The 9,846-nt window shown below is 37.7% G+C and overlaps 1 protein-coding gene across 1 annotated transcript; it reads right to left on the bottom strand.

The window, feature by feature from the left end:
* Positions 1-2,757: 2,757 nt before the first annotated feature.
* On the bottom strand, positions 2,758-7,552 carry LOC102199627 (transmembrane protein 26-like). Its single transcript, XM_005727332.2, has 6 exons — positions 7,362-7,552; positions 6,809-6,905; positions 6,579-6,668; positions 4,889-5,085; positions 4,687-4,766; positions 2,758-3,339 (listed from the first exon to the last, which is right to left on the bottom strand). The coding sequence occupies exons 1-6, from the start codon at positions 7,550-7,552 to the stop codon at positions 2,837-2,839; spliced, it is 1,158 nt and encodes a 385-aa protein (XP_005727389.1). The 3' UTR covers positions 2,758-2,836.
* Between the last annotated feature and the right edge of the window lie 2,294 nt (positions 7,553-9,846).

The following is a 9,846-nucleotide window of genomic DNA, read 5'->3' as shown; positions in this document are numbered from 1 at the left end:
ATATATACATATATATATATGCTAGCCTTTTTGAAAATAATAATAATTGAGATTTTGGATTGGATCAAGGGTAATGAAACATGCCCGACAATCAGCGAGTGTTAAGCAGTGTAGGCAGAGACAAGCAGCCAAAGAGAATGACATTTGCCTGGTAAATGTCTTTTTCACCTTTCAACAAAGAGAGTGGCAGTGAATGAAATGGATTAGTGGAGTGAAAGTGGGCGTAAAATGCAGCAGCCAACCAGGTTTAATTTAATTTTACAAAATAAGAAGCTTGCAAATCTTTACTAGTTCAGTTTAACGGGAGTCCTGATCTCCAGAAATGATTTCGTTTAGTTAACTTTTTCTGTTACAATTAAAGAGGCAGTAAAGAGAAAAATGCTGTAAAGCAGAAGATGAGCAAGATGGTGTAATACATCTAAAATGCCACAAGAGGGAAGCCAAGCTCACCTTAACTGCCAAGAAAACTTGATGGTTTTTCCACTTTGTTTGTGTTTTAACTTCAAGTGGAATTATTCAGAATTATTATTTAATGATTATATTATATTTCGTTATTATTAAATAATAATTTAAATAAACATTTCGTCACTCCCACTGAAAACACAGACTTCCAGATAAACAACATCAACTTTTTGGAGTTTGTTTCTATATACAAATAATTCATTTCTTCTTACAGTAGTGAGTCAGGAAACACTCAATGGTTAGATTTCTGTGAAAATTCTGTCAATCAATCATGTCAATATTTGACTGGGACTGCTCGGCTCCATCTCTCCATCAGAGTTTCAGAGAACTGGGGAGTGTTCACAAAGTTGTTTTAGTCTCATTGGCTTTGGCATATTTCTCATAACCTTGTTTGAAGTTCTCAGCTCTAACATATGTTTTCCGCAACAGATCATACATGCAGCATGTGCCAATATGAAGTCTTTGTCAATGAACAGGTCTGAATAATTGCCACCAAAATAAAGGTTAATATAACACTGTTTAAAAGAATGACGGTGAACACTAGAAGTGTGTATCATTGTTGTCCTACATTTTTATTCTTTTGGTAATACACTATATGTGATTTCATTTGGTCACAGATTTTCATCACACTAACAATTAAATGTTCTTCCTTGCAGTGTAACTAAAGAAGAACTGGCATATATGTTGCTGCACTTTTATGCATCTTCATATTGCAGCACACCTCTTCTCCCCTTCCTCCTGTAAAAAAAGTCCCTGTAAAATAAATATCTGAGATGATTTATATAATGAAACAATGCTTGTTTACAATTTGACCGGATTTTGGACAGCCATTCTTCCTCATTTGCCTTAGAGCATTTCCAAATATTAAGGAAGGGTGAAAATGACTCAATCTGGTGTGATAAACTGTTTTGAAGGATTTCACACATTCCTTGAGCCTTTTGAACACCTGAGTATTTATTGTCATGACAGATTTATGGTTCCAAACATTGTTCAGTTTTATCCAGTTTAATCATCATAGAGAGGAAAAGGAAAAGACTATTTGCTGGAGCTGGAGTTAGTCGAGAAACTGTTTTACTCTTGTTTTGTCAGAAGCTGGACACATAACATAAGACACAGACCTTCACAATAAAACAGGAAACCACACTGTGGGGCCATGACGCAGGTGCGAATGTCAACTTTAAATTTCCTGACATCTCTGAAAACTGGCTGGCATATAGATGGTGAATACAAAAATCAACTCTTGTGACAGTTTGACAGCAGCCACAGTGATTTCATAGGGAGCTGAAATGTTCTAAACTCAGATAAGACTGATTCTGATGCAACATCTCAAACAAAAAACTGTCACAGATGGCATCATCAAAGTGGTAATACACTGATGTCCACAGAGGGGAGACGGTAGACAGTTTGCAGGTTAGATTTACTGTACAAAATGAAGAAATGTAGACAAAATAAACACAGTTTTCAGATGAATATTTTCAACAGAAGTAGATGTAGCGCATTTGTGCTCATAAAGTTTGAATTTGTGTTTGTATATATTGGCAATGAGACAAATCACCCAGAAAAACTAAAAAATAATCATTTTGAACCCACTGTTTCTGGTTTTGTGATAAATGAAATAGCAAAAAAGTAAAATGAGCCACATTTACTGAAATGTATTCAGGTCAGAGCAGCTTTGACAGGATATCATGAGTTATAGTCATTTACAACAAACATGACATATATTTTTGTTCCTTTACCAGCTAAATGAAGATCCTCACATAAATCAGGTATAAAAACTTTGTGTGATTTTAAAGCCATAAAAACGGTTTTAAAGGCTTTAAAAGCAACTCATACACAGCTCATCACCTGAGTGCAATTTTATCTTTAGTTTTAAAAAAAATGTACAAATGGACAATGATCCACCTGTTTTAGCCACAGATATCACATTGATTTAATGTAACTACTGAGGTAACAATACTTTTTGATTTGTAAACAGCATATTCCTTATTTTGTAAAGAGCAATCATCTTAAATGAACAAAGCACCTACCGACTACCACTAGAGGGGATTTTGCATGACTTTCAATTTCCTGTTTGGGTTAAAACAGGAAAATTTCTGTCTGTTATTATCTTCCTCTCAATCTCACAGAAAATGCAAAAATATCTCATCATCTCGCTTTCACCCTCGTTTGTTGCCCTCAATTCCTGTCAGCCAGACATCAGTTATCACACTGTTAGAAGTCGACTAACTTCTTATCTGACAGTCTGACTTTAGTCACTCTGACTTTGTAGCTGCGTCAAAGCATTGTGTTGTGTTTCCTTCTTTTCCTGCTTCAGTGATAGTTTTTGCCATTTGAATTTAAAAGGTTTTAAATGTTTAGCGTAATACATCTCACTCTAAGATTCCTCTTTATCTACCAGAGCTAACTCATCGGTCAGCACTGCCTCTTCACTGTTGTGGCTGGAACGTCTGTCATCCAACTCATGGGTCGACACTGCTTCTGCACTGTTGTGGCTGGAAGGTCTGTCGCATAGCTCATCTAACTCATGGATCGCTATTGCCTCAGTGCTGCTGTGGCTGCAACGTCTGTCATCTGACTCATGCATCGGCACTGCCTCTGCATTGTTGCCCATGGAATGTCTGTAGTCCAGCAATATAATGGCCAACCTGTACAAGCTCAGTGTGATCACTAGGCCGTTCTTGATGGCAAAGAAACCAAGCATCTGGTGGAGGACTCTGAAGTGGATAATGACAGTCAGCCTGACCAACAGAAAAGGCCCATCCTGGATAAAGAGGGTCTCTATGATACTCCAAATATCAGTGCTGTGTTTAATAAAGAAGGTTTCCCGGACAACTCGATCTTCTCCGCCATTCTCTTCATCAGATTTGGTGTTCACCACTATGTTGAATAAGAAGAGGAAAAACAAATGATTGACAGCAAAAATGAAGCTTTCCTTCAGGTAGCTGCATGTAGTTTGACAGATGTCACATTTATTTGTTTGTTTTTAAAACAGCTTATCTCGCTTTTTGTTTAAGTGTGAAATTTACCAAGCTATTCTAGTAGAGTCCAAGAATACAAATATGGTCTGAATATAACAGGTCTCCTTTTAATTTAGAACCTGAATGCAGGACACAAGTGGATGGATTAACCAAAGGTTAGAAGTTTTAGTGAGGATGATACAGGAGGAAACCTTAGATAAAGGTGACATTAATTCAGAAATAGTCTTAACAAGTTTTTTAGCCACCCAGGTCAAAAGTATTTTAGCTATGACCAGGAAGAAGGTTCCCAGTGAGCAGAAACCTGGGGAGCTAATAATAATTATTAATAACAAACCAGAGCATAAGATATCCTTAAAGTTAGATACTTATCATTAGAATAACCATTTACCTATTAACAAATAGTAAATAAAGACTCGAGATCACAAAAGCTAAGGTTGAAAATTTCCTGTAACACTTTGAAAACACATCAGATCAAAATGAGAAAAAAATCATGCTGATATCTACACTGATATATACTGAGTAATGTGATGGGAATGAAAAGATGCCACATTGTTTGATGGAAATGGAAACCTACAGAGGGCTGAATTCAAAGACACCCCAGAAATCAAAGTGAAAAAATGTTGTGAGGAGGCTTGTCTATTTTGCTGAAATTATATTGCAGCAACTAAAAATGTGAGGGAGTAGTTTGTATGGCCCCCCACGTGCTTCTGTGGATGCCTGACAACATTGGGACATGCTCCTAAAGAGACCACGGCGTTACTGCGCTCCTAGACAGTCGGAGGTGCAACTTGGTAGCATCAGATGGGCAAAAGAATAAAGTCCCAGAGATGTTGTATTGGATTTAGTTTATGTGAGAGTGGGGACAAGTCAGTGATATCAATCCTTGATCCTACAGCAGCTGCCTACATACTCTCGCCACATGGGGCATGAGCTGTGTTGTGCACTAGGAGGAACCACACCAAAGCAGCTGAAAACTTACAACCTGCTACCTAATTCCTTTAATTTAAGTCTCGGGAAGTAAAAATGTTTGAGTTAGTCATTTAAAAGCACCGGGGGCTGTAATTTCAACTTACTTGCTGCACTTATGTACTTAACTGTTTACTTACTGGACTGGCTTGGATTTTTAGCCAATTTCTAAACACACTGTTAAGACTGTTTGTCTTTTTCATGACCGGGAAACAGGAAAGGAACTTCCTTACACTGCTGTAGCTCCTTAATAAACACCAAGTATTTTAAGGTAGCTGACCTGCTAGATGTAGTGGAAACTGCAACATGCTCCAGGTCCACACAGCTAAGATGACGTAAACCATGGCAGGATTTTTTTCTCTGTAAGAAAAGTGACACCAATATCAGGAACTATATATGCATTTGCATACATTAAATGCAGACTTATGTCTCGATAGGAGAAGCACATTCTTAACGTACAAGCAACACGATTAGCCCCTTACTTTACATCTGACAGCGTCTCACTAGTAAATTCCAGGATGTCCGCTGCAGTGCCAACAAAAGTTAGAAGAAGCTGAGACAACTCATCTTTTGTGACCCCGCCTCCCAAAGGCAGAAGCCACTTCCCCACAATGAGGAGGATGAGCACGATCTGGTGAAGAGCCAGGATCCAGTCATTCGCGCAGACAGTGGACAACCTCTGCTCAGTATTTAAGAAAAGGAAAAAAGATGGCAAGACGTTTAATGCTGAAAACTTGGTTTTCTGAGAAGGTTGAATCACTTCACTCAAAAAGCCATTTGGGATTTAATCTCATCTCTGTCCTTTCAGTAAACAACAGTGAGCCACATGATAGTTTATGATAGTTTCCCACACATACAATTAAAAGCAGTTCTACAGAAGCATTTGAGTATAAGTAACCTGAGTCACAGTACAGGTAATATGTCATAAGACCCTGCTGTAAATAAGAGAACCTGAGTTCCTTTGTACAATTTTTTAAATTATTATTTTCAAAATAAATAACAGAATAGTGGAGAAACTTATTAAATAAGTAAAAAAGTCTATTTTCTTGGAACCTGCGCTAAACATTTTTAAAACTCTTCGTCAATATTGAGACCCAGGCTCTTATTTTCTAAAAATGATTCCTATTTCTCCAATTAGTGGGCACTTTGTGAATTATCTAGCTCTTAATGCTGCATCTTTGTCATCAATCTGATGATATTTGAAATGATGCAAGTAAGAGAGACTGTCCACTTTATGCTTTAGTGTTTTCTACTTTTCTTATTAAGAGTACTAAGTGAAAAGGCACTGGAATTCGGATGCCGCATTTTGGATAGGTAGCTGAAATAAATTCGTTTTTGTTTTTTTTAAGTGTGACAAAAATGCATTGTTCCTACAGGTGGAGTGGATCAGTTGGATTATTTTATTAATTTCCAGTCAATCTTAATGCATGAGTGAAAAATGAAAAAATCAGAGCATAAATAGTTTCACTATGCGTTCAGTCCACACTGCTGCTTAAACAGTTTCCAAGAACTAAATGATGAAATCATCATTAATCATTTTATTTTACTTGAGTTGCTTAAACCTTTTCTGCTGCTCTTTCTGGCTTTCTTAAAGAGAAGTCATTATGAAACAGTCAATAAGCTTTTAAGTGTCTTAGCATAAAGAAATAACAACCTTTACAGTGGTAGTTCAGCCTTCTTAGCGAAAGACCAGAAGAGGAACAACGCCACCGGATGTTATTTCTGTAGAAGGTTATGTCAGTCTGCCCCAGGGCAGCTGTGGCTACAACTGTAGCTCGCCTCCACCAGTGTGTGAATATGAGAGTGAATGAATAGTGGAATTGTACAGCGCTTTGAGGGCCCGAAAAGCGCTATATAAATGCAATCCATTACCATTATTATTGTTATTATTATTATTATATGTCCCTTCCTGGCTGAATACAGAGAGTTTCACTCAAAACATTGGTAGAAAAAGTGGAAAAACTGGTTCTCTCTGATTACACATGGATAACGAAATAAATTCCTGGCAAGTCTGTATTTGCTCATTGCTTGTCCCATTTGAGCTCATTCTTGTATTTACAGCACTTCACATGGCACAGTGATCTTTCTCATTTCATTCATTCACAGTTTCTTTCCTTTTTCTCTCTTTATTTCTGTCACAGAACCATAACTTAACAATTCAGTCACTCTTACCTTAAGTAAATTCTGGTTTGTGGTGTTTCCCTGCTCGGTGCTTCGATTCAGCAGTCTTTGCAAAGTTTCTATAGAATCTAGTTTATTGCACTGAAAACAGTTTAAAGAAGCTTTTGTGAGTGAATTTCACGGGGTATTGATTGTTTTATTGTAATTAAATCTTATAAACCTTAACATTAATAGCAGATGTGACATTTGATAGAATCGGTCAATAAATGTACATGGGGTACCTCTAGATCGCTGGCTTTGTCTTGCTGGTGTTGTATCTCCAGAATCCAGATCGAGGGAATAATAGTAATGAGGAACAGAAAGATAGGAGGGGAAAACCTACAAGACAACCAAAGGCATTCAAAAATGTTTAAAAAAAAAGAAAAGAAAAGTGATAAGCATGTTTACTTCAAACATGCAGGAAGACTGAAGAGATTAACTTGAAGTAATAAAAGTCAAGGGGTATCGCACCATTCGGGACAGTTTAACTATTAGCTTCCCAGCTTATCAATATAGTAGCAGCAAAGGTACAAACTACTTAAATATGCATGTAAGGTACACCGGGGTCGAGATAAAGACTAGGAAAAGATGAAAATGCATAATTTAATCATGCATTATACTGTTATACTGTCTATTAGAGGGGGAAAGTGCAAACGATAGAGCGGAGATGAGTTTGAAAGTAATATGAGTAGCTTCAGGCATTAAGTAGCCTAATGAATACTTAAGGATAATATAATTACAATATTACAGCACTTTTTTTTTACCATCACTTGCATGCATGCTCCTTTATCTTACCATTTATAATCCTGTCCTTTTCGCATCTTCAGTGTTACTATCATTTCAACAACAAGCGGCAACAAAAGAAAAGCCAGAAACAAGTAATTGTTATCATTCTTAACCGATGCCACCCTCAACACTCCGATGACAGCAACTAAAATAAACAGCGCTCTGGTGAGGATCGCACTCATTAATTTAGTCAGCGCCATGTCGGTGGCTTAACGCAGTTCACAAGTGATCACCTCAATTTCCAGTGTTCACTGTGGCTTTTACTGTAAGTGAAACAAAACCTTTGGGAATGCATTTTCAAATAAAGTTCCCATGGATAAAGCCCCGCCTTGTTCCTCAGGCACAACATGAAAAAGCATGGGTCCATGTAGGGGAAATAACAGTAGAAGACCAGAAAAGGAACTGTGGTTTGAGTTTCTTAATAAACCGCTGGTGTATTTGTGAGTCATAATTCTGGTGTTTCTGGCTTCCAATGAATAAAGCAATTTTTTTTAAATGACTGTAAATGCTGCTGAGTAGCCTAATGTTTAATGTGAAGCTCATGATGTAACTCACTTTTTCTTTTTTGCTGGGCCCCCCTTTGTTTTACATGAAAAATGTTCGCGCCCCCCCCCGCGCGCGTGCGCGCACGCACGCACACGCACTAACACATCCTCCAACCACACACACCCATATTTTGCTCCATTGCGGTTTATTTCACACCTCAAACATTTTGTAAACAATTAAGCAAATACAAGTAATCTGCAATAAATTACAGGTAGTAATAAAATAAACTACTAACTCTTTTACGCTGCGTCCACACCTACACGGGTATTTTTGAAAACGCAGCTGTTTCGTCATAAACGGCGTTTCGAATCACCGAAAACGGATATTTTTTAAAACCCTTTTTTGCGTTTAGTTGTGGATGAGGAATAGAGTTCGACACAAGTTCAAGGTTTTTTGCTTTTTTTTCATGTCAGGCTGTGCGCCACGTTATTGTTTACATGAGCTGCATTGCAGAATGGCAGACAGAGACAAAATACTGTTAGGGGAGACCGGGGATAGTTGTAACGTGGGTCAGTTGTAACACTTCCAATTTCTCCAATCAGGGCTAAGTTTCAAATGATGTGACTCATCCTGTGCATGCCCAATTCAGTTCTGCTATCACATGTGAAAAATCAGCACATTTTGTCAAACACAGACAACATGAAAAAAATCTAACTATCCTCAGGTTTTACACGCTTATATATACACAAGCAGTTACTGTCCCTCTATTTAGAAAGGCTGAGGCATCAGGGTGTAATTATTATTACTGTAGTTGTTTTTTTTCCCTGTGTAATAATATCCAACATTGCCATCAATACATTTTTCAAAAAATGCCTCTCTGTGCAAAATGGGTTCAAAAACATAAACAGCTGTAGGATACTGTTTGTCTGTGATTTGAACCGGGGGAACAAATCGTGGTAGGATAAGCCTGATGTTATTTGTATCCCGCTGTAACTTTACTGTATACAGAGCTAACATCTCCAAAATGTCAGGAGTAGTTAGTCATTACAACAAGTGTTTGTGAACTAAAAATCAAGAATGTGGGATACTGTTTGTCCGTGATTTGGAGAGCCCAGCGTTGCTCCCGACAAAGGGAAGACTAATTCTGCAGGGGAGACCTACCTCGGCACTTGTGCAGGTGAAACCAAAGGGAAGATATGCTTCACCAGATTTTCTAGTCTTTGGCTTAGAATGAAGTTGGTTTGGAAACATATTCAGCGATGCTTCATCTCCTGCTTTGCGTTTCTGTGGGCGCCCGTGATAGCAGTGCCCAAGCCTTTTGTTTTTTTCCTTTTCATACCGCGCCCCCCTGCCATGGCTCTGGGCCCCAATCACTTTGGGAAGGTCCGATGTAAATACTGGTACTGAAAATCAAAATTTAAAAAAAAGTTAAAGCTAAAAACTTAAAATGTTTAAAAAACAACAACAAAAATTTAGTTTGCATTTAATTTTTATTTGTTCATAGATTCTCATCACTCTTGCAGTGCAACGAGGGAAGAACTGTCATGTATATCACATCTATTTTGTGCACTGTTATTCATGTTCATCCTGCAGCACACCCCTACTCCCCTTTATCCCTGTAAAATATATATCTCAGACGCGTTATATAATGAAACAACGCTGATCTTTTTTTAATAATTAAAAAAAAACCCAAACAAATCTTAACGAAGAATGAAAATGGCTGCTGTACAAAATGAACCAATACAGACAAAATAAATATGGTTTTAAGATGGAATTCATGCATCGGAAATATAGAAGTAGATCAGTTTAAAACATCTGTGCTCCAAGGATAAAGTTTGAATTTGTGTTTATGTACTGGCAGTGATACAAATCAGTTATGTACACAGAAATCAAGAGAAAAGCACCGGGCTGCTCAGTCACTAACTAACTACTGTTACTGTACTTTTATTATGAGTATATTACTGTAAGAGCAACAGGCTGGACTCTGCTTCAGCTCCTGTGCAGAGCT

The sequence above is a fragment of the Pundamilia nyererei genome, unplaced genomic scaffold, assembly GCF_000239375.1.
Source record: "Pundamilia nyererei isolate P.nyererei 1_Seehausen unplaced genomic scaffold, PunNye1.0 scaffold00024, whole genome shotgun sequence".
NCBI classification, from domain to species: domain Eukaryota; kingdom Metazoa; phylum Chordata; class Actinopteri; order Cichliformes; family Cichlidae; genus Pundamilia; species Pundamilia nyererei.
The sequence above is the reverse complement of the archived record's forward strand: the minus strand, read 5'-3'. Positions and strand labels throughout refer to the sequence as shown.